Source organism: Podarcis muralis, chromosome 10, assembly GCF_964188315.1.
Source record: "Podarcis muralis chromosome 10, rPodMur119.hap1.1, whole genome shotgun sequence".
Taxonomy (NCBI): Eukaryota; Metazoa; Chordata; class Lepidosauria; order Squamata; family Lacertidae; genus Podarcis; species Podarcis muralis.
The window spans coordinates 8,875,746-8,901,820 of record NC_135664.1 but is presented as its reverse complement, the minus strand read 5'-3'; the positions used below and the strand labels follow the sequence as shown (position 1 = coordinate 8,901,820).

Sequence of the window (26,075 nt, the reverse complement as noted above, 5' to 3'; positions counted from 1 at the left end):
GGGGGGGGGTGAGAATTGGGATTGGGAAATGGTTTCTCCTAGAAGCTCAACCAGTTTTTTGATTTGGGGAACCTGTCTATGATCAGATTTGAAAGCCACAGGGAGAGAGCATGCTTTGAACGCAAGCAGGTGTCCAATACAAATCCTAAACTGCTCCCCTTCTCAGTCTAGTTTTCCTCCATCAGTTTGGCTTTAATTTTTGACTGCTTTGTCTGTCTTTGGTACTTTTCATACCATTAGCCACCTTGAACTTGAAAATGTTTAAATCTGGCAGTCCCTTATAGAAAATAAAGAAATCAAATCTGAAGTAGGCTTAGACACATATTGTAAAGATCGTATCAGCTGCAACCACAATCTCTTCTTTCACGTTTTGTATGAAGTGTGACGGCTGACTCCAGTAACCATGAGAGCCTTTGTGATAAGCCTTACATGGTAAAATAGTTATATATCCGCCCATTATTGCTAGTAATTAAGGGTGATGGAGGCAATTTTTGTCTTTGCGTTGAAGAGCAGCACTACGCACATGCGCTGTGGGTTTCTCCCCTACTAAACAAGTGGATTCAACACATCTCTAATTCTTTCTCTCTGACCCACCTTGTATGGCCAGATTCTTGCATTTACGTCAGTTAAAATTACGGACAATAGGGTAACAGCTTCACATCCCATCAGCTCCTTTTAGTATTGCCGTTAGTATTTTTTGAGCAGGTGCACAGTGATGAATAGTGGCTGATTATCCATGTTTGAAGTGTCTTGAAGCAAACAATACTGTAATTGGCTTAGTAGATTCCTTTCAGGCAGCACTGCAGCTGCCCACTAAAGTGAAGTCCAATGTTTTCTTAGGAACGCAGTAAATAAAGATGCTAGCCGGTTTGTCATCTTGTATCCCGGTTAGGCGGTATGAAGCTGTCTGCTCAGTAGCTTACATTTGTAATTACCAAAACGCCCATCCTTAAAACTGGCAGAATATGCAAAGCAAGAACACATGAATGTCTTGAGGTCTCATAAGGCAGGGGTTGGCAAGGTTTACCTCGCCTGGGCCGGTTCACTCCAGCAGAGATCCCTCCATGGGCTGGATCGCGCACGTGCGGCCGCGATTTCCGGCGTCTGCACAGATGCAATTTCCAGCACCGTGGAAGTGAGTCCCCGCTCTGTGCCGGTTTAGCGCAGAGCACGGGGATTCGCCAAGCAGGCAGCTCGTTTCGGGGGCGGCTTGGTGGCCGGTTAAATGACCCCCGTGGGCCGCTTGTGGCCCATGGGCCTTAGGTTGCCTACCCCATCATAAGGGATGCAGTGCATCTCTATATGCTCTGCATTTGGGAGCCACACTGCATTTTCTTTGAAATCTTTACTGCAGGAACAAGGCTGGAGAGCAGTCTTCTGCCTTTAACACACTAGAGATCCTAGGAACTGGGAGAATCAGCAGGGTTTGGCCGTGTCCCAGACTGCAAGTCAAGAATCAAGCCTCCCCTGTCTACGTAGCCTCACCTCTCTATCTGGGGACCTGATTCTTAGGCATGTTAAAGGATGGTGAAACTCTACAAATTGGTTTCCATATACACAGGCATGCAGAGACTTATAACCCTGGGCAGAAATAACTTCCATCTTCACACGTATAGCACTCAGGATGTTCTCCATTTACATCTTCATCTGAAGATAGCAGGCGTCTTCCTGTGGACAACTTGTAGCCTTGCAACTTCTATCAGCCCCAGTCAGCATGGTCAATGGTCAGTGATTATGTCAGTTGTAGGCAAATAATGTCCGGGAGGGCCAAAAAATTCTCCTGCCCTGACTTAGGAGAAGTGCAGATTAAGTGAGGATTTCTAGCTGAGCTGCAGGGCAGGAGTGAATGTGAAGATGAGAGACCTATTCACTCAACTGGAGAACTTCAAAATACTGCATGGAAGGCAGCAGGAAATGAAGCTCCTTACTCATTCCTCCCAACCTTGCTGGAAACACCAAAAATCCTCTTTCCTTCGTCACTCCATTAATGGCTACAGTGCCCTGAAACACAAACGAGGATGACAAACGAGACACGGACCTGAGAGATTCATGATAGGCTCTCATGCCTCTAATTTCTTTTAAAAGCAAATAACTGAACATGCTATTTATACTGTTAGGAAAGCTTAGCCTTCACTCTCCCAATGTGCACGAGGTGGTATTTCTTGGAAAGAAGGGTGAATGGGCAAAGATGCTCAGTTATTCTACCAGATAGGAAGAAAATAGGGCACATAAATGGAATTACAACTTCTCACCTCATTTACGGGTTCCTTTCTTCACCAGCCTCCGATACTTGTGCGTATTGCAGCAGGTGGTTTAGGCCAAATTAGATTAGATGGTGGTGATCTGCTGGTAGTAGTAATTATTTCCTATTTTTCTAAATAAAAAAAACTGTCATGGGAGCCCTGTACCTTATTATATGAGACAAAGATGGATACCCTGTTGGATCAATCCATCAACCTCTGATGGATTATTTAGATGATGTCACACTGCGTATGTCCAAAGAACAGCTCCCACAAAAAACGTCCCTGCGTAGTCAAAGCAATCTCAGCCTTTTGCTGCTTCTTGAGACCTTCAGCATTCCCCTGAGTTTGGCTCTTACTTCCATTCTTCCAGCTGAGTCAGGGCTGATGGGATTCAAAGCCTTTCCTTCAGCAACTGAAAAGCCATGGCAGCCCAGGGCCAAAGGTGCTATCTTCCCTTAGCTCAAACTGGAGTCAGGTGTTCCCTGGATGATACATTTTCCAATTGCTTTGTTGACTTTGGTTCCACCAACTCCCCACTTTCCTTGTCACACAGGATCAGAAAGCCAAGACGCCTGGCAGCTTGTTTTCCCAACTGTCAGATTTAATTAGCCTCTCCAATTCCCATAGCTTCTTTAGCCATTCCCAGAGCTTGTTGCTTCTGAGCATGCTCATTAGTGTTGGCAAGTTGAGAGCTCCAGGAATTCTTCTCCATCTGCCTCAGACCTATTTTTTCAGCAAACCCCTGGAGAGGTATAAACAGAATGCCAGCCGGTTTTAAATCAGCTTTGTTGCTATTGCAAAAGCAAGCAGGAATCCCAAGGAGCCCAAGGGATGCATTATTAAAGGGCTAGTGCAGTCACTTTCCAGAATAGCTGTTCAAAGTAATCATGGGGAGGTAGAGGAGAGAGGCAGACACTCTTCAACTTGCTCTTCACTGACAGGGAACATGGCATACCCACAAAATGTTTTCTAAATATGAGGTACAGTGGTACCTCGCAAGACGAATGCCTCGCAAGACAAAAAACCCGCTAGACGAAAGGGTTTTTTGTTTTTTGAGCTGCTTCGCAAGACGATTTTCCCTATGGGCTTCCTTTGCAAGACGGAAACGTCTTGCAAGTTTGTTTCCTTTTTCTTAAAACCGTTAATACAGTTGCGATGACTTCGAGGAGCAACTCATAGAACGCGGTGTGGTAGCCTTTTTTGAGGTTTTTAAAGACTTTGGTGATTTTTGAAGCTTTTCCAAAACTTTCCCGACACCGTGCTTCGCAAGACGAAAAAAATCGCAAGACGACAAAACTCGCGGAACGAATTAATTTCGTCTTGCGAGGCACCACTGTATAGGAGCAAGCTTGGCATGGCGAGAAAGCAGCATATATATCTGATGTGTACAGAATCAAATAATTTTAAGTTGGAAGGATCATCTAGTTGAACCCACTGCGATGCAAGAATCCTGCCCACAGCTATCCCTGGGTGGGCTTGAAACACCAACCTTCTGGTTAACAGCCAGCCACAACGACCCTTTGCACCACCTGAGATGCCAGGTACTAGTTCAACTTCATGTTCAGAATAGGCAGAGCTCTAAACTTGTAACTATAGCCAAAGTCTAGCAAATATGTGCCTTTTGGGACGGCATCTTCAACACAGAACACAGGAAAAGATCCAGGCCACTGATGAAGGTTGAAGCTGAAATGACACATTACACATGTGTTCCATAGGAAATCAAGTCACATCATTGGTCTACCTGGGACTTTTTGTATGCAAAACAGTTCCTCTACCACTGTGTAACAGCCTTTCCATTATTATTTCCAGCAATATTCTTGTTTTTCAAATGTAAGACATGGCCTTGTTGTTGTTGTTTAGTCGTTTCCGACTCTTCGTGACCCCATGGACCAGAGCACGGCAGGCACTCCTGTCTTCCACTGCCTCCTGCAGTTTGGTCAAACTCATGCTGGTAGCTTCCAGAACACTGTCCAACCATCTCGCCCTGTGTCGTCCCCTTCTCCTTGTGCCCTCCATCTTTCCCAACACCAGGGTCTTTTCCAGGGAGTCTTCTCTTCTCATGAGGTGGCCAAAGTATTGGAGCCTCAGCTTCAGGATCTGTCCTTCCAGTGAGCAATCAGGGCTGATTTCCTTCAGAATGGATCAGTTTGATCTTCTTGTAGTCCATGGGACTTTCAAGAGTCTCCTCCAGCACCATAAATCAAAAGCATCAATTCTTCGGCAATCAGCCTTTTTTATGGTCCAGCTCTCACTTCCATACATCACTACTGGGAAAACCATAGCTTTAACTATACGGACCTTTGTCAACAAGGTGATGTCTCTGCTTTTTAAGATGCTGTCTGGTCTTACCAAGCTGCTTTAAGTGGAGGAAGTATGGTTTGGGAGATGCTGCTCAGACCTTTCTCACATGGTCATTTATTTCCAGCTCAGAATCACTATGCCTTTGGGAACTAGAGGACAGGGGGAATAGCTGTGGTCCCTGTCTCTTCACCCATCACCTACCCTATATAAAAAGCAGTTTTGGAAGGAGTATTTTGAGCATTAAGCAGCCATTAGCCAGGAACACTTCCTCCACTAGGTCACAGCCTGATCAAGGTGATTTGGATGGAGACAACAGTGAATTATGTGAAAAGTGTATTCTGAGCACAACATCACCACATGCAAACAAAACAGAGAGCACACTCACAATTCTGCTGCTATGGAAGTACTGTAAAAGTGTGGTTATTTTGGCCTCTTTGCTTAGATGCCCTAACCCGACACTGCATGTGTTGCCACAACATCATGAGTTTTATTTAGTTTTTGCGTATATAAATTATTTAGACACTCTTCCAACAATTAACTCAGATTAATGGAAATGCAAACATAAAAGGAGAAAAATTATGGCAAAATAATTTGCAGAAAAATTATATGAGTCAGGGCTAAAGAGTTGTAAACAAGAACATGCCATGATTTATGTGGACTATAAAATAATAAGGCTAGATAACAACATTTCCCTCAAAATTACTGAGAAAGTGGAAGCATAGCAGCCTTGTAGTTAAAACAGATTTATGCATATTGATCATCTTGTACTTTCCACAGACATTATGCAAAGGGTGAGTGTGTATGTGTAACTGCCACAATAACTTAATAAATATAGCACAATATATATTCTTTATACTTCAGAATATCTCCAGTGATGTTTAACTGTTCCATTCCCAGCTGTGCTTCTAATCAATAAGAAAAGCCTTACGAAGAAAACCTCCCATTGGCGCCAATTAGAGTCACTCTCTTTTTTAAGGAGTTAATTGTGTGTGATTTTTGTCAAAAATATAGCTAAACTTTTGCCCCTTATACCATGTGTTCCCAATGACAACTGGAGCCCTCTGCAGCTAGTATTCATTAAAAAGGAAATCCCCTGATGTGGTTGCTAACCAAACAACTAAAGTAACATCTAACTTGATCCTAAGCAGGACCCTGGGAGCATGATAAAATTATTAGTATGCCGAGTAGCTACAGACACATTCTACTCTGTTTTGTACAGCACAGAACTCTGGGCTGCCTAACAGAATTGGCTGAGGACAGATGAGATTCAGGAGAGACAAAAGAAAGTAATTCCTCAAAGCACATATGAAATCCCCCACCAAACAGTGTGGCGACAACCATTAATTTAGACTGCTTTCGGCTAAGCACAAACTACTTTGCAGAGATGTGCAAAAGTAGTCCCCTTTTGAATCCCTCCCCCATGTTCACCAATTTATTGGGTGTCATTACTATTCTTTGGGATGCGGGTGGCGCTTTGGGTTAAACCACAGAGCCTAGGACTTGCCGATCAGAAGGTCGGCGGTTCAAATCCGCGTGACGGGGTGAGCTCCCGTTGCTCGGTCCCTGCTCCTGCCAACCTAGCAGTTCGAAAGCACGTCAAAGTGCAAGTAGATAAATAGGTACCGCTCCGGTGGGAGGGTAAACGGCATTTCTGTGCACTGCTCTGGTTCTCCAGAAGCAGCTTAGTCATGCTGGCCACATGACCCGGAAGCTGTACGCTGGCTCCCTCGGCCAATAAAGTGAGATGAGCGCCGCAACCCCAGAGTCGGTCACTACTGGACCTAATGGTCAAGGGTCCCTTTACCTTTACTATTCTTGCTTTTAAGAACCAATGCTCATGCTGTCCTTAGCTTTCAATACAGTCAAACCTCGGTTGTTAAACGTAATCCATTCCGGAAGACCGTTTGACAACCGAGGCGCAGCTTCTGATTTGTTGCAAGAGCTTCTTGCACTCAAGCAGAAGCTGTGTTGGATGTTCAGGTTCCGAAAAAGGTTCGAAAACCGGAGCATTTACTTTCAGGTTTTCGGCATTCGGGACCCAAAATGTTCGGCAACGGAGCCGTTTGAGAACCGAAGTTTGACTGTAGTGTATGCATTCCTAAACAGTTAGTGCAAGACCATGTGTCTAGTACAATAATGATAAACTCTTTCCAGGGTCAGATGTGAATCATTTGGTAGCAACAGAAGGAGAGGGCTACTGTCCTTGTGTCCTGTTTGTGGGTTCCCCATAGGCATCTGACAACTATGGGAGCAGGATGTTGGACTAGATAGGAAGGCCTCTTCGTATCTTCTCTTGTGACTTATCCAGGAAGAAGCAGCAACAAGTGCCAGACCAACAGCAGATTAAAAATATGGCACTGAGCGTTATTGAAAGGAGGAATACTGCTATCATGTTTTTTGAAGTTTTCTCCTCACAGCACTTTTAAGCTCACAAAATTAAGAGAGAGGAATATTTAGGGCACAGTCCTTTTCTGCTTTTAAAATAGATTAAAATTGTGAGGGATAATTATGTCAATACCCTGCCTCTGATTACCAGCTGTCCACTTCTTGAAACAATGACAACTAGATGGATCTTAGTCTGACTCAGAATGGCAATACTTAGATTCTCAACTATATGAGCAGGAAGTCTGAGAACATGGGTGTTGTTTCTGTGTGTGAACCAAAGTCATTGAGACTTAATAGTACAAGTATTCAGCTTACACATTATGCTGCTCATGTATATTTCATCAAGGGCTCTATTCTTTCATTATGAACAGGAACTCATTTTTAAGTTTAGCAGCTCTAGAAAGTGGGCCAGTAAGCTATTAAATGCACATAAGTAACCAGCTGCAAAAGGAAAGTATGTTGTTACTTTTGTGTGTCTCGAAGAACCCAAAGGCACACCTAATCCTGTTCACAGTGGCCAACCTACTTCCCACAGGCATTACTGTGACAGATGAGCAGAGCCAAACTATAGCTAATGGTTTACTGTGAGCACACAGATGGCTCTTGCTTCACTGCTCCCCCAGCAGTAGCAAAAATCACAATCCCTGGCTTAGTATTACATCCAAACCGAGGATCGTGGTTTGCCGTGTTCCAAAAAACCCAACCATGTTCAGACAAGGTTTGCTCTTGACTAACCGAGTATGGTTGGTTTGTAGAGAAACAAACTATGACTCCCAGGTTAGATGCAGAAATAAGGCAGGGATCATTGTTTGCTCCAGGGGTAGGGGAACATCCACAAAATTCTATGGTTTACCATGATGTGCAGCTGGGCCACTGTAATCCTGAATTTCAGTAATCCTGAATTTCACCACTAAATGTGCGCTGTCTGTCCTCAGCACAGCACAGGGAAAAGCACAGCTGCATGAACAGGGAAGACTGTTTGCTTAACTCTCTCCAGCTTTCATACAATTTATTATGACACTAAGCAAGTGACTAGGCAACTGAACTGCTGTTGAGGGCACAGTGGTGTCATTTTAATCAGTTTCGCCCAAACAAGGCATTTGCTACTGTATACAAACCAGAAAGTTCGTCTAGAGCCGAAACACCAGGAGCTGTGCTCTGCAGACTTCAGAATTTTTATCACCAATCATCCTGACACCAATGGAGAAAATGCTCATGAACATCTAACACCCCAGAAGGTCACAGTGTGGCCAAAGACACTAAGCGAGGTGGACATTAAATATATTGTCTGCATTCTGAACACATCCACCCTCCTGTTCTTATAAAGGTTTGTAACTCCTCCACTTTTCAATTGAGAAGGGTACCCTTGGACACATTGCAACCACCCAGCGATATACTTAGCAAACTGGTCCTTAAGTGGATCAAAATCAGAGAATAGAAAACAAGCTATTCAGTAGTGAATAACACCTCCCAAGAATACTGCAATGATTAATTAGGTTGCCAAGAAGCTTTTCGCATTCGCCCAGGTTTAATGAGACTTAAAGCTAAAGTGTTTCTAATGTCCTGACGTAAGCTTGTTCTCCAATGCCATCAATTTCAAACATAACTTTGATTTTAGTCCTTACAAAGTAAACCAAGTTGGGTTTTCTTTTCAATTTGTTGTCTTCTTCTTCTTCTTCTTCTTCTTCTTCTTCTTCTTCTTCTTCTTCTTCCAACGTGATATTCCCTTTTCCTTATGTTACAAGGCTCGCACTTCATTGGATTGCAAGAAAGCAACTTTTGCATGCAAGCAAGAGTATTTAGTTGGTCTTTTATGCTCTCACCATTGTGAAAGGTCTTCTTAACAGAAAGAAGTGAACAGCGCATAGCCTTGCTTTAATGTCCTATTATTCTAAACGCTATTTCAGTCATTAGCCATCATTAAGTACAATTATAACAGCTGTAATCAACAGCACAAGAATAGAAGAGCACGGAGACATGTTTGTCAGAAGAACAATGATTAGATTAATCACACTTGACGTTGATTTTTGTCTTGAAATATTTCAACTGTTTTAGAGTCGGAAGGTGAATTGTGAAGCTTCCAGATGACAGAACTAGGTTCTTCCCACATGAATGAACTAACAGCATGATTGTGTTCTAATCCTGAATGATACTTTCAAAAGGTAGTGCAATTCATTGGTGCAGCTTTGAGTACTAAATATAAATTTCATGCATTCTTATAGCACATTATACAAATACCATTTGCTAACCTGACTCACCTATACATTATTAAACTAGCCAGCCTTAACATATTTCACAACTGCATTGAAGTTATGTTACCAATACAATTAGTAAATCCAATCTTAAAAAATTACCCTTTCATTAAAGTTTATCTATTTAATCTATTAAATAAATTATTTAATAGATTATTTAATCTATCTCAGGAAAATTAGACTTATGAAAATGACCAAAAACATCTCAACTTTTTGGAATGGTTACAATTCTTCAATCTCTTTGTCTTTTGAGGAAAGGGGGGAAAAGGAGTGGAAGACTAAAGAGAATACCGTTCTGCATTGGGGTGGGGAGGTTAGGTTGTTATGATGCCTAAGACCTTTCTAATGCCTGGAGCCAGCAAGGGTTAAAACCTAATGGAGGATCCCATTGGCTGTACTGGTCACTAGTTTAAGAAAAAAAGTTGCACTGTGCCAGAGAGCAAATGGGTGGGCCCTTTCCCTCACTTGGCTGGTAGTGAAAAAGACAAAAGTGTGGTGTGTGTTTCAGCTGGACTGGAAGCAGGCTGCAGGCAGGAGCCTGAGAGTGAGAGCCATGCTTGATTTCTGCTTGAATCAAAGACTGTGGCTATGGGAGAAGCAAGACCTTCTGCAGTGTTAATGCTGCGAGCTCCTCCATCATAGGCTCAGGTTGCATTTATGTGTAAATAAACCATATATCAGGGGACGCGGGTGGCGCTGTGGGTAAAAGCCTCAGCGCCTAGGGCTTGCCGATCGAAAGGTCGGCGGTTCGAATCCCCACAGCGGGGTGCGCTCCCGTTGCTCGGTCCCAACTCCTGCCAACCTAGCAGTTCGAAAGCACCCCCAGGTGCAAGTAGATAAATAAATAGGTACCGCTTTATAGCGGGAAGGTAAACGGCGTTTCCGTGTGCGGCTCTGGCTCGCCAGATGCAGCTTTGTCACGCTGGCCACGTGACCCGGAAGTGTCTCCGGACAGCGCTGGCCCCCGGCCTCTTGAGTGAGATGGGCGCACAACCCTAAAGTCTGTCAAGACTGGCCCATACGGGCAGGGGTACCTTTACCTTTACCTTTAAACCATATATCATTAAGACACCACAGTCTCCGCTGTCCCTCATGCCAAGGAAACCGAACCCTGGAATCTTGAACCGCTCAGAGATTGGGATGGCATGCAACAATACATATTGAGAGGGGCCATATTCTAAAATCCCCCTAAAACTGAGAGGTATTATACATTGCTGCAATTGATGTAAGACTGAACTTCTACTGGCACCAAATTAGGAACTTTTATAAACACTGATGTGGACATATTTAAAAAAAGCACTAATGGTGTGAAAAGAGCGTGACACTCATTAACAAACAGCCCATTACTTCTGACAACTGTGACTAGATTTGTATGAACCCAAGTGATAATTCCACCTTCTCAAGCACAGTTTAAGTCAGTCATTCTGACAGCTATGCAGTTTGATGCACCGCATGAAAATACTAAAAAGGAGTGAAATTTCAGCAGGTCAATGGGACACGGATGTCACAAAATAGTGTGTAATCTTTCACATTGTTATGAGTTGGTATTTGCTTTTCAAGAGGTATCTGAATGAAAAGGTGTGTGGGGGGGGGTGTTAACCATAAATCACAAGTTTTGGGTTGGTGGGACATATTAAAAGAGCATGAAGGGATATGGCACATTAGAAGGTAGCATCAGAGATGGCTACTTTGTGAACGCACACACTGGCTGCCTTTTGGCTCATTGAAATTCGGTGAGTAGCATGTTCTTGAATTCACCACTATCTATTTCCTTCAGCCTTTTTCCCTACTATCACTTTCTATGCCCCTCTTCCTGGGAATAAAAAAAGGGAATAAAATGGCTCACAAACAACAGTCTGTACAACAGAAAACTCTTTAAAAGTATTTTGTTCGGTTTATACGACAGAAGGAAATGGGCTCACCTCTGAATTTCTGCAAAAGAGCATTTAAGGGTGTTCAGAATTTGCAAGGATTACTTGTTGACAGGAAGTCACCAATTACAAACCCAGTTAACCATACTGGAGTCAAATAGGATACTTCCCTTATATAGTTTCCAAATTCAGAATGAGTTTCTAGAGTTAGAAACTGGACTCAAGGACAGAGATTGTTTAAATTCCTTGCCAGCCACCCCCATATTAACTGGAAGTGGGGTAGCCAATAGCACAACGTATTTTAGAAAATTTTACCAGACACAGAAATATATTCTGGTAGATACCAGCCAAAGTAGTGAAATACGTCATCCTGAATTATGTTTCAGTTAAACTTGTCTCAAAGTATCATTACTGTCACTTCTTTGTCAAACAATAATGGGCTTCTGAGTAACTAAAGCGATTGATTAGTACAGTTACTCTGTTGCCATAGGAGCTAATGGCTGGGCATCCTTCTAGATGGGGGCATGTCTTTCTTCTCCCTCTTCTGACTGGATGTGATGTCATGGAAATGTCATGGAGTGCAAGTGAACAAAAGGGCCTGGAAAACTTGAAACTGGGCTGGACAGATGCAGAGGCTTGGCTTGCTCTCCAGGAGAAAATAAAGCTATGGGTTTGGTACCCCCACCCCCAAAAACACCAAATAGGAGAACGCAATCTGTTTGAGTGATACAGATTGTGAGCCTTCCATCTAATGCTAAGCCTGAACATATGTGTAAAATAAAGCTTTGATCACAGAAAACCCTACCAGTCTCCAGAAACCAAAAACCAAGGCAATTGCCGGAACCCCTGAAAGCTGCTCAGAGATCAGGGTGCATGGTGCAATATTTACTGTTGCAACATTGTGTCACCTTTAATTATTTGTGCTTCCTGCCACCTCATCAATTTGATGTGCACTAAGTCCCTCCACTGCCAGAGTCAGCATTGGGTCTTGGCACAAGGGTTATTAAGGTTTGTTTTTGTCTTTGCCATTGATGTTCAAAAAGAAAGTGTGATGTGACCTTTAAGTCAGCACTCACAAACGATTCCATCCTACAGCGTTTTTATTTTCCGAGAAAGGGGGGAAATGGAAGCAAAATGAGAGGGTTTTTGACAAGAGGAAACCTCTGGTGCACATTATTATTATAATGACAAAATACCAGTTTGAGGACAAGTGTAACAGAGGCACTTCTTATAAAAGGATATTAAGGTCCTTTTAATATGAAATTAAGCAACACAAAAGCAACGTACCTGCCCCAGGCTGCTTCCATTGTAGACTTCCTATCGACAGGGACACAGGAGGACTCCACAACACTTGACTTGTTTAGTTTGTAGCAAAAGCCACAAATTGGATCCAGCATGCACCCATTACAGTAACTGAAAGAAATGAAAAATCACAAGAATAAGCCCAACCTTTTCACAGCAAAACATCAATTAGCCATTGGAAGCAATCAGACTGGTCCATAGGGCAAGTTTGTACCTTGGATATTAACAACTTTTGGTAACTCTTGCTAACATTAAAACTGAGAAAGTTTTGCTGCACAGAGAACATCTGCACAATTGCTGAAAATAAAAGGTAAATAAGCTGAACACACAGAATAAAATCCCGTCAAAATTAAGTAGTACAGATTTTCCCATGGTTTTAATTACATAATTAAGCATGCTGAAAGCTTCCCCTTGAAACAGAAGCAGACGGATAGGGGAAACATCAGCTGGATCATGAATATTGTTGCTAAATTCTGATGAAGCTGGACTAGCAATATAAATCATGCTAATGATCTAAGTTTAATGGTTTGTCTCCAACTTGTGTTTTGCTTGGAAAGTGTACATCAGCACACTGCTTGTTCACGTTAATAGTTCATTTTTAACTATGGTTTAAACTAGTGGTGGCGAACCTCTGGAATTTTGAGTGAACCACAACCATCTTTCCTGTGCCTGATATCATATGACATCAAGCAATTGACAGATGGGTGTCCCCATACAGCTGTTATAAAGTGGTCTGAGGGGGGCTGGCCAATTCTGGATCTGGAGAGACAGAAAAGCCCAATTTGATGGATAAGTCATCATTGGACAGCGGTGAAATTTTCCTCTCAATAAGTAGACAGATAAGGAAAATATCCCTACAATTACCAATTGCAGACAGGAAGGAATTAAGGCACTATTGCATTGGAAATTAAGTTTTAGCAATGATAATTAAGGCAGGGTTGATCATCAGTCAAAATAGCATATATTTTGTGTGTTTGTGCACATCTCTACGCCCTCACACACTCTTATATACATCCCTAACTTCAGATGAACAATAAAACCAAACACGCATCTTACACCAAACAGCAACAAAATTTACTAGTTTTTACATAGATCTGACAAAAATAAACTTCAAAGCTACTAACCAATTGAGTATGCTTACTACTTTTCAGAAAGGGATAGATTCCAAGTACTGTTAGCAATTGTGACTTTTCTGTCCCTATTTATTTGAGGGTTTGAGTCTGTAAAAAGGTGAGGGCTGTTCTTTGCAAGTGCGTGTAATATGCAGTCATCCAGTATCAGTGGTGGAAATGACATTACCACCACATGGAGACCAGCTCCTTTTCTTTCACCTTGTTTTTGGTTATTATCCATAAATTACGTGCAAGATTAACAGCTGAGCCAGATGGAAAAAAATAAGCAGATTAATATTTAAACGGACCTCATCCCTTGAAATAAACTGTGCACAACTGATTATAAGCCACTAAAAAGGAACAGTTTAATATTACAATTTTAAAGTATATCTTTTAAAACCAAAGGCAATGGTGGCATTATACTCCACTATAAAGTGTCAGGAGCTCATCCTACACTCGAGTAGGACCCTAGTAGAGACACACACCTGACTGGCATGTTCCCTCCCTCCTGGTCGATCGTTCAGGAGTTTCAAAAGCTTTCTTCCGCCCGAAAATCACAGTGACTGATGCCAACAGACATTGGCACACTTAGGGATCTGCAGCTTGCGTAACTGACCTCAGCAACTCAGCATTTTGGCTAATCTACTTTATTTACATATAAACACACACGGAGCACTGCAACATGGCTCCCTCTCTCTCTAGCATCAGACAACAAAGAGAAAAAGGACAATAGTCCCACTTCACGGAACACAGTAACACAAACATCCTGTCTCCATCACTTCCCACTTTGTGGAGTCAAAACATACACCGTCATGTGACAGACAACAATCCTATGACTGCAATCACGGAGCAGGAATTCTAACATAAAGGACATATGACGTATTGCTGGTATGTCCAGTTATTGTCCACGTGTTCAGTAAGTTTACCCATATAAATACGTTATTGGGAAAACAATGTTAGTAGGAGGAATCTAGTGGAATATATTGCTCAGCTTTCACAAGAGGTGCCAGTTGTGGCCCAGTGCAGTTCACTGCTGGGCCAGGGAAGCCTTCCATGCCCTGCACATCTGGCAGAGGACGTCACTTCTTCCTACCTGAGACTTCCTTAGGAACTCAAATGTGAAATTGTTCATCTTTTGACAAAGATGTGTAACTTCTTACATATTTCTGTACTGGATGATCAGAAGGTAGCCAATGTAAAATCAACATTGAAAAAACGGTTCAAAGGAAACAGGAAAATTATAGGCCTGTTGAACTACTGTCTATCCATGGTAAATTGATAGAAAGCATTATTAAGCATATGGAAAAACAAAGTACAGAGCCAATGGGAAGCGCTTCCTCAATGAGGAATCCTGCCTCATCAACCTTTTAGAACAGGCATAGGCAAACTCCGGCCCTCCAGTTGTTTGGGACTACAGTTCCCATCATCCCTGACCACTGGTCTTGTTAGCTAGGGATGATGGGAATTGTAGTCCCAAACATCTAGAGGGCCGGAGTTTGCCTATGCCTGTTTTAGAGGTTCAGGTCAACAAACACATTAAGACACTGAATACTTGGACTTCCAAAAGGCTTTTGACAAAACCCATCACCAAAAGCTCTTAGGAGTCACTGAATATGAAGAAGATTGGTTCTCTAATGGATTGTAAGTGTTTAAAGAACAGGAGGTTGAAAGGTAAGAATCAACAGACTATTACAGTGGAAAGAGGTAAGTATTCAGGTTCCACAAGGATCTGTATTGGCAGGGATGATATTTATTTTAGAAATAGCTGAAGCTTGAGGTGAGCAGGTAAGCACATATTTGTGTATGAGACAAACATGATTCAGGATGGTAAAAAAACCCAAGCAGACAAGATAACTCCAAAGGAACCTTTCCAAATTGGGAAAGCACAACAAAAGAGTAAAATATATGCAGGTATAAAATGATAAGCTCTGAAACTAGGATATTTTACCCTATCAGTATATATGCAAGCTGACAGTAACCAGTCAGGAAAAGGAGCATGGAATCACTGTGAATAACTCAATGAAAAATGTCAACTCATTATGTTTAATCAGTGAACATGGCAAATTTCCATGCTGGGAATTATTAGGAGAAGGACTGAATGATCATAAAAATAAAAATGGCCAATGTAATAATGTTCTTATGTAAATACATGATCTAGCCTCATATTGAATATTGTGTTAGGCAATACTGGAGAACCAAACACTGCAGAAAAAGGCAAGCAAAATTATCTAGGGGTTGGGAGCACTATCTATATGAGAAAAGGTTAAAAGGTTTGAAGCTTTTTACGTTAGAAAAAAAGACAAGAACCCAACAGAGAGGACGATAAGAGGTTTAATTATGTATGGTGTGGGGAGGGAAAGAATCTGTCCTCTTGTTCAATGACTGCAACTATTTCCTGAGTAAATGGTGGGGAGGGGTCTTGCCTTCAGGCTCTCTTGTTTTATTTTGTTCTTCTAAGGAGACCACGTAAAAATTGGGTAGTTTTATTGTGGCAAGTAGGAATCACAGCACAGATTTTATAGGGACCTATGAACAGGATGTGGGTGGCGCTGTGGTCTAAACCACTGAGCCTAGGGCTTGCCGATCAGAAGGTTGGTAGTTTGAATCCCCTCGATGGGGTGAGCTCCCGTTGCTCAGTCCCTGCTCCTGCCAACCTAGCAGTTCGAAAGCACATCAAAGTTCAAGTAGATAAATAGGTACCACTCTGGTGGGAAGGTAAACGGCGTTTCTGTGCGCTGCTCTGGTTTTGTCAGAAGCGGCTTAGTCCTGCTGGCCACATGACCCGGAAGCTGTACGCCGGCTCCCTCGGCCAGTAAAGCAAGATGAGCGCCGCAACCCCAGAGTCGTCCAAAACTGGACCTAACAGTCAGGGGTCCCTTTACCTTTACCTTACGAACAGGCCTTAGTTCAGGTGATGCTAAATACACAATCTTTTATCACAAAACTGGTCCTTTCAAAGAGTGCTTCCACACTGGGCACACACACTATGGAACAACCACACTTTTGTTCACTTACACTTACGAGACACTTGCCTGTTCAGTTTCTGCTCCCCTCCTCCCTAAGCTCAGGAAATCCAACTGTTTATAACTCAGTGCAGTAAACGCACAGTTTCCCAGGTGTACATTGGCTATGACACTGCTATTCTGTTCAGGTATGGCCTGTGTGCCTTGCTGCAGCCATTTCCTTCTTAATAGTCCTCCTATCTGCAGTGGAGGCCAGCATGATCAAGAATGCAGTAGCAGGGAGAGGCCATTTATACTAAGGTTACCAGACGTACCCGTTTCCCGGGGACAGTCCCTGGATTTACAAATCAGTCCCCATACAAAATCCATTGAAGTTGAAAAGTGTCCCCAGATTCATTGAAAAAAATCTGGTAACTTTAATTTATACACAAAAGATTTATATACAAAATCTTCCTTCCCCCATGACTAGGTACTGCTAGAACTACAGTGGTACCTCGGGTTACAGACGCTTCAAGTTACAGACACTTCAGGTTACAGACTCCGCTAACCCAGAAATAGTACCTCGGGTTAAGAACTTTGCTTCAGGATGAGAACAGAAATAAGTGCTCCGGCGGCGCGGCAGCAGCAGCAGGAGGCCCCATTAGCTAAAGTGGTGCTTCAGGTTAAGAACAGTTTCAGGTTAAGAACGGACCTCTGGAACGAATTAAGTACTTAACCCGAGGTACCACTGTACTCTGAAATGTTATGAAATGGCCCAAAGTAGCTGCCTCTCATTATATATAAAGCAAACAGACAACTGCTTAGTAAAATAACCAGTCACTACCTATATTATGGGACGCGGGTGGTGCTGTGGGTAAAACCTCAGCGCCTAGGACTTGCTGGTCGCATGGTCGGCGGTTCAAATCCCCGCGGTGGGGTGCACTCCCGTCGTGCGGTCCCAGCGCCTGCCAACCTAGCAGTTCGAAAGCACCCCCGGGTGCAAATAGATAAATAGGGACCGCTTACTAGCGGGAAGGTAAACGGCGTTTCCGTGTGCTGCGCTGGCTCACCAGATGCAGCTTGTCACGCTGGCCACGTGACCCGGAAGTGTCTCCGGACAGCGCTGGCCCCCGGCCTCTTGAGTGAGATGAGCGCACAACCCTAGAGTCTGGCAAGACTGGCCCTTACGGGCAGGGGTACCTTTACCTTTTTACCTATATTATACCATTTTATTTTAGGCAGCAGACTAACTCAGCATCAACCAAAAGCACAACGTTTAATTTAACTGTTTCTACACAATACTGCAACCTGCAAAAATAATTTACCTTACACCTAGTTGCTCATGTAAACAGAGTTGCATAAAAAGAAACACAACAAAAATTTCATCATACTTCCAGGAATCTGAATCAACCTGTCAAAGGGAAAGCTTTCAAAATACTTAAAAACCTCAATACAACTTATAATTAAGTTTCAAGAAGAGCAGAAGTGCTTCAGATTCAGAACATCTTGTATTCCTTGGTGTACGGCGTATTTATGGAAGTTTCGTTTCTCTTGACAAATGAGAGAGGGATTTCCTTGCAAAAGGCCAAGCTACAAGTAGCAGGTCCACCGCTTTAAAGCTGTCACACATTTCAATAAATGAGGATTTTCACCCAGCAACACACAGCAGGGAAGGAAGAGAAAAATATATTCCAACTATTGAGGTAATGTGAAGGAGATTGGACGTGTTGTCCAGTCAGCCACTTCCTGCAGCGATACAGACAGTGTGCTATGTTGCAAAGCACCCATTTTTGCTGGTGCCAGAGACAGGCCCTATGGCTAATTTTCTGTACCCCAATGCAGCACAATTAGATCTGTCAAAATGGGAATAAAATACATATTTCTATTCTTGTAATGTACTTCAGAGACAGGCTAGAACTGTGCACCATACAGCCTTGAAGCCTACGGCATGAGTGGAGCTGCTGCAGGTGCAGATCTAGTTGGTATCAACAAACGTTCAAACAACTGCTACTCTACCTGCCCTATTTAGCAACAATACGCCTGTCCCCTGGTACAAAAAGAAAATGTTGGATTGGCCTGATTCATTCAACCCATCTTTATAGATTAGTTAAACAAGTGATCTTTACATCAAATGTTATTTTTAACATTGATACTTATAGTACCCTTAGATGTGAGCCAAACACACTTTTGTATAATTTAGATTTTGATAATATGTCTATGACCGTGGAGGGTTTTTCTAGACATGCCTTAAAGAAAAAAAAGCAATTGTTGGTATTTGATGTAGTTCTATTAGATATTGCTAAAATTCTCTTGCTTAATCAAGATTGTTGCATAAGTGTGTTTTGGGTATATGGTTTATCAACCTTTCATTAAGTTGGATATATTATGGAATGGGGCTGTTTTTCTTTGGTAACTAGTAACTGGGTATAAACATGCCTTTCTTTGAACATCTTCTACCACCCTCTCATCTTTTGCTTGCTGCCCAATTGTATCCTTGCTGATTCAGGTAATTAAGGGTTTCTCAGCAATCCATCAACCAATATTTTAGATTTGTAATGTATAAAGTTCTGTATGCTATTAATCTCAGGTATCTTCTGGAATGCTTGATCAAGTTCTATTAAGAAAACAAAATATATTTAAATGCCTGAAGACTCTTCCTTAAACACTAAATATTCTGTGTGCTTATACAAGGGTATGGGTAATAATCCCTCAACAGGCTGTTGTTATGGAGGAAAGCAAGGTGAAAAATCGAACTAGCAGTCTGCTACATAGAAATCAGGCTTAGATTTGTCCTCTACAGAGAGGGAAATTGTCACAGCTGTAGCTCACATTCTTTCGCTGTTACAACTAGTACCGAAATGCTGCACAGTCGATCTATTCCAGGGCTATTTCCCATGTACCTAGTTGCAAACTGCATTACAAGACTGAAAGTGGCCTTTGGAAAATGTACTTTTAAAAAATTACATTTATATCCTGCCTTTTTCCCCATCATGGAACCCAAGGTAGCATCCACGTGGTTCCCAGCTGACCATACTGAGACCTGCTCAGCTTCTGCAAGGTGGTAGCTTCATGTGCCTTCCTATCATAACCTGGAACTAATATTGCAAGTTCTTTTACCTTCTGAGCCCAGCAAAACTCCTGCTGGGAGTGCTGCCTGCAGAAACAAGCTCCCACTCCAAATGCCAAGGAAGAAAAAGGGGCTTGAGATAATTAAAAAGACAAAATGTGGAGCCCACAGAGCCCAGTCTGAAAAAGAAAGCGCTCCCCTTTGCATAAAAATCTCCTTACTCCTGGTTTAGCCGAGTGTCTAAATAAGATGGGTATCTTGTCCATGTCAAATACGGCTCATACGTTACATATAAAGCATCCCTTGTGTTAATAATAGGTTGCTGTATTGCACTTTTATTATATATTACAAGGGGAAGTAGAACAAAATGTTGCTGGGTAGGGTCTCCTTTTCAGTGTTCCAGTTACAGTACCCTGAAAGAAAGCTCTTCCAGGGACAGGGAACCTGTGGCCCTCAAGCTCTTATTAGACTACAAGTTCCATTATCCTTGACCACTGGTCCTGTTGGGAGTTGTAATCCAGCAGGATCTGCAGAGCTATAGGTTTCCCATCCCTGCTCTGCTCTGTTCCCTATTCCAAGTTCCACATCTGACTTCCATAAGCATAGCTGTCAACTGTCCCTTATTTGGCGGGAAACTCCCTTATCCCAGCGCTGTTTCCCGCTGCTGTCCCGGATTGATGATGTCTCTTAAATTTCCCGGGTTTCATGCTCACCCGGCTTGGGAGGGAAGCAGCGGCTCGGGGTCCTCCGCCTCGAGAGAGCGAGCGCATGAGCTGCCGCGTCTCCGTCTCTCCCTTTCCCCCCTCAGGGGCACGTAGTGAGGAGACGGGTGGCGGTGGGTGGGCAGGCAGCCCCTCTCTTGTGAGACTTCCGCCGCGCTGCCAGGGGAAGCCGGAGGCGGCAGCAGCGGCTGAGGAGGCAGCCTGAGGGAGGAGGAAGAGGAGGGGATGGGGAGGGATGCAGAAGGGCGGCACTTCAGCGCCCGCTGTGGCGCCGCAACCATGTCATGCCAGGCTCACGGGCGGCGTGGGCGAGAGTCTCTCTCCCTCCCCTCTCTCTGGTGGGGAAGGGCCGATGGAACTCTTTGCGCCAGGACAACGGCAGCCCCAATATGCTGCTTAGCAAACCCTCCAGCCAGTGCAGCCTCTTAATGTAGTGATTTCCCCCTCTGCATCCCTTTCATAACTCTATTTTTATAAATCCTTTGTCCATCCATAGTTCAAATTTTTACTGCAAGTTTTCTGTCAATCCTACCAATGTATGTAACTCTTTACAATAGCTTTTCAACTAAATGATAAACTTTCCCCATTCTTTATGAAAGAGGTCCTCTTCCTGGTTTCTAATCCTGCCTGTAAGCTTTGCCATCTCGACTTCGTTCATCAGTTTTGTTTGCCACTCTTCTTTGGTGGGAGTTGTAGACCCTTAGGATCATCTAGTCCAACCCCCTGCAAAACACAGTCAGTGGCAGCCAAAGCTGCATGGCTCCATCAGTGGCGGATTTCTGTATAAGCTAAGCAAAAATCCCTTATTTTGGCTGCTGATCCCTTATTTTCGAGGCTGCCAGTCCCTTATTTTCAAATCTGTAAGTTGACAGCTATGCTTAAGGAAATGTTAACACAGAAATCGCCGTACCACTACATTGAATTCCTTCCCTAGTTTGAATGTATCATTATTCACTTTTGCTGCTCCTAAATTTCTGTTTTGCTTTGTTCTTAAGTGTTAGTTGTATTTTATTGCTTTCAGAGATTGCTTTTTATCTGTCGTGTTTTATATGATAATTTATTTCATTTCTGAAGAGCTTCCCATGAGGCATCCCAGAGCAATTTGTAATGTAAGGACATAAAAAAACAAAATAGTTGGATATATTAAAAAGTTGTAGAAAACTGAATATAAAAATAATTTTTAAAAACAATTACAAATATAAAAGCAGTTTAAAACAACAGCACTTAAAGTCAATGTCATTCAAAGACAGATATCAACAGGGATAAATATTTTAGGGGGGAAAGATTTTTTTATTATTATTATTATATGGTTTTGATAGTGAATTATACTGTTCTGGGTATTTTTAATGGAACAACATACATATAGTATTGAAACTGGAATCTTATTACTTGTATGTGGTGGGTTTAAATATAAAATGCAACAGAATTTAAAGATATATGGGAGGAAATCATTTCCCACTGAATTGCAAGATTCCCGATGTTGCAATTCATTCTTTCGTAAGGGAAGCACTATAATTTCTCATACAAACCTTTCCCTTGGTAGGACTGCCAGCGCTTTACATTTTTCAATATTTTCCTTATGTTTGTTCTATTATGTCAAGATTACATAAAATAATATACATACCAGATGTGTGATTTGACACTAACTTTTGAGGAAAGTGTTGCTATTACTGCTTAGTGTTCTCGGATCTAAAATATCTCAAGTTCAGTGTTTTCCCCCTTATACGACTTATTTAAAACCTTTTACTTTCCTATGCACATTGGCGATATCAAGCATACCTCATCTAATACTCTAACACTCTCTGTGTCAGGCTGCCTTTGAAAAGTGCTCAGAAACTTCAACTGGCTGCAGCCAGTTTGTTGAGTGGGGCTGGCTATATGGAGCCTAACAACTCCTGCCTAACAGTCCTTTTCCAGCCACAATTCAAAGTGCTGGTTATATGGCTTAGGTCCAAACTATCCGAAAGTCTGTTTTCTCTCATACAAACCCTGCTTGGGTTTTGAGATCTTTGGGGGAGGCTCACCACCACAGGCACGCTTGGTAGGGACGCCTACCAATTATTATTATTTAATTCCCCCCCCTGTTTTTACCTGTTCTTATTTTATTTGTAAGCCACCTTAAGTCTGTGTCAGAAAAGGAGGGGTATAAACCAAACAACCAAACAACCAACCACCATCATCCATTAGCTTCTTGCCTAACCTGTGACAGCTAACCTATCAAAAATTAAGAGTGTGGCATTGCAAAATGTCAACATTCTATTACATACTAAAAAAAAAATACTCCTTTCTTCGTGTTGAGGCTGACCTAAAAATAAAATTAATTTCATATTTCATATTTTATTACTAACATGACAGATGTCTGGACTCTTTGTGTTGAGAGATGCTACCCTCCAGGGTTTTAAATTAAATTAGGAGATTTAATAGAGAGAGAAACATGCTAAAGAAAGGTTAAATGATAGTACCCGGGAACAGCTTTTATTGCTTAGCCAATTTCAGGATTTATTATAAGGTCATTCTTCAGCTCTACAGCATGAGCTTTCCAATAGAATTTTAATTACATTTTGATTAGAGCAGTGGAAAATGGTTGGAAGAGGCACATGTGCTTCATTCTGGGATTCGGTTCTTCTGAGCTTTCCTTGGAAACCACCATAACTTCTATTTTTCAGCTACATGGGGCTTGTATTTTATATTGTGACAAAACATAGAAGGGTTTTAAAGGGCACTAACTGGAGTAAAGTGTGGCTTTTAAATTCCCAGGGCACTTAAATGCTGGTACAGATTAGACCATGGATGAGCAGACCAATGGAATGCAGACCAGTTTTTAATGGAGAATCTGCTGGTTGCTACATTAAAGAATATAATGCTACATTAAAGAATCACTTGGTCCAACATCCTATTTGCAGAATTGCCAATCAGATGCGTACAGGAAATCCAAAAGGGCATTGGTACACTCCATACCTGTAATTCTCAGCAATGTATTCAGAGGCATAGTGCCTCCAGCTGTGGACACAGGACACAACTATTGTGGCTAGTAGCCCTATCGACCTAATCAAAACCATCCAAGCTGGTGGCCATCACTACATTTTGCAGCAGCAAACAATGTGCTGCTTCGACACACCATGCATCTATTATACCAAAACTTTCATTTCAGTCAGCAGTGAAGATTGGTATGACTACGGTAATTTGCAAAGTTAATTCTGTGGAGATGACTCATTCATTGGTGATCTCCATAAATTGTGTGTGCTGGGGCAACAGATTGTCATCTTTGCCTCACATGAACTCTACACACAACTGGCTCTAGAAGACGTTCGTCTGGAAGAAAAGACATGTAGGAATGCCCCCTCATTTAATGTCTGCATCTAAGTTACACAACAGAACATTTGGATTTCTATTTTGTTGAAAACACACACACATAAAAATATCTATACAGAAGTTCGCATTTTTACATTGATCCACAAAGGCTGCAAAACTTAGTTGTAAATGGTAAATTAACACAACTAGAATCCCCTGCCATGTCTCATAGTTGAGCATGTGCTGCCTGCTTTTAAAAAATTCTTTTTAAGTTAATTTGTTTTCCCCACCCTGCTTCTTAGGGCTAACCTACTATGTCTTAGGGAACCTTGTGCCTTAAAAAGCAGGCTCAATAAAGTACATTTCTGCTCCTCTAACAGTCCTTGCTCAAAATTGAAAGTTCACGTGTAGTAATGGAAAAAGTGTACCAGTTATGTAAATATGGAACAATATTTATTATTACACAAGGCTTCATTCTATTTGGAATATTACCATAATACTCTTAGAGTGTAAAAGAGTTTCATGTAGCAAGACAAGCATTTAAGATCTCCACTGTTTCTATTAAGACAGTGGATGGATTAAAAAATTGCCATATTTTTCTGTCTACAAGACGCCCCCATGTATAAGATGCCCCCTATTTTGGGGGACTCCGATTTAAGAAAAAGGGGGGAGGTGTATCCGTGTATAAGGTAAAGGTAAAGGTAAAGGTACCCCTGCCCGTACGGGCCAGTCTTGACAGACTCTAGGGTTGTGCGCTCATCTCACTCTAGAGGCCGGGAGCCAGCGCTGTCCGCAGACACTTTCGGGTCACGTGGCCAGCGTGACATCGCTGCTCTGGCGAACCGGCACCAGAGCAGCACACGGAAACGCCGTTTACCTTCCCGCTAGTAAGCGGTCCCTATTTATCTACTTGCACTTAAGAGTGCTTTCGAACTGCTAGGTGAGCAGGAGCTGGGACCGAACGACGGGAGCGCACCCCGCCTCCGGGATTCGAACCGCCGACCATGCGATCGGCAAGTCCTAGGCGCTTAGGTTTTACCCACAGCGCCACCCGCGTCCCTATAATCCGTGTATAAGATGCCCCCAAATTGTTGACATTATTTTTTAGGGGGGGGGACCTAGTCTTATACAGGGAAAAATACGGTAAATGGGTATCTAACAAGAATGAAAACTGAGTTTGTAAAAGTTATTTTGAACAAAAGGGTTGCCTAGACTTTTATCAAATTACTGTGGTACCTCGGGTTAAGTACTTAATTCGTTCCGGAGGTCCGTTCTTAACCTGAAACTGTTCTTAACCTGAAGCACCACTTTAGCTAATGGGGCCTCCTGCTGCTGCCGCGCCGCCAGAGCACGATTTCTGTTCTCATCCTGAAGCAAAGTTCTTAACTTGAGGTACTATTTCTGGGTTAGCGGAGTCTGTAACCTGAAGCGTCTGTAACCTGAAGTATATGTAACCCGAGGTACCACTGTATGATTAATTTCCAAACCATTAAGTATTACAGTGTGGAATAAGGATCTTTAATGAGAGATTCACCAATATTTCCATAGTAATTAAGGTAATCGGCTTATTCTACTGACCTTAAATTAACTGAGAACTATTACAAATATGCAAGATAGTACGTGACACCTTAGAAGTTTAAAAGTTTGGGATTTTTTGTTATTTAGTATAATTGATTTTATAAAAAACATTTTAAACCCACTGCCCAAACGAACCCCCAAAAGTAATTGCAGAGTTTGTAGTCTAATACAAGGTAGATATTTTGGTTCTCTTTTATTGCATCAATAAAGTAACTGGGTGTTCTTTTATTTAATAAAGGCTGAAATAAAAGGACTGCCAGTGGAGCATGCAATTTAACAGTCACAATGAGAGTAAGAAGTGCTCCACCCAATTCTGTCAACAATACCGCATTATTCTTTTCTGAAGAAAAGAGCTCCAAATGCTTTTACATTTCAACACAGGGAAAGTGCTCTACCCCTTTATCATTCTGGATGACTACCCAACCCCTTCTGCCCTTTTCTAACTCTATAGTATCTTTTTTGAGACAGGTGATCAGGAATGTACACAAATTTTCCACCCCTAGGCAGTGGGCACCCAAAGCAATTTACGGCAATTCAGCACAATCAGATATAATCCACAGTCTGAACGTCTAATGAAATTGCTTAAAATGTATTCATGCCAATCCACAGCAGCGAAAGAAACACAAAAGTCAAGTATTTTCAACGTACCTATTAGAATCTAAAAGCATATTCCAACCTTAATTTCATCCAGCGCACCTGAATATGATCTGAGTACCGTTAACTATTTCTCTTCTGCTCTCAACTTCATTTGTTAGACTGAAAGTGTACCTCACCCATTGCTAGATGATGTAATGCAGGAGTAGCCAATGTAAAGTCTTCCAGATGTTTGGGGTACAGCTCCCATAAGCCCAGCCAGCACGGTCAGGCATGATGGGAATTGTAGTCCAAAACATTTGAAGAACACCTTGTTTTCTACCCCTGATGTAATTTCCACAATGCCACCAATAAACTACAATCTCAGGTTCCATTTCTCCACTAATTTGTACTATAACCGGAACCTGATTTTCAT

At 42.3% G+C, this 26,075-nt stretch overlaps 1 protein-coding gene across 2 annotated transcripts in view; it reads right to left on the bottom strand.

Annotated features, from left to right (window-relative positions):
- The window catches only part of SLC2A13 (solute carrier family 2 member 13), a 99,312-nt gene that overhangs the window by 13,260 nt on the left and 59,977 nt on the right, over positions 1-26,075 (bottom strand). For both annotated transcript variants that reach the window (XM_028746467.2, XM_077935799.1), the window contains exon 7: positions 12,340-12,465. In XM_028746467.2, coding sequence (XP_028602300.2) covers positions 12,340-12,465 — 126 coding nt within the window. The remainder of the gene's footprint in view (positions 1-12,339; positions 12,466-26,075) is intronic.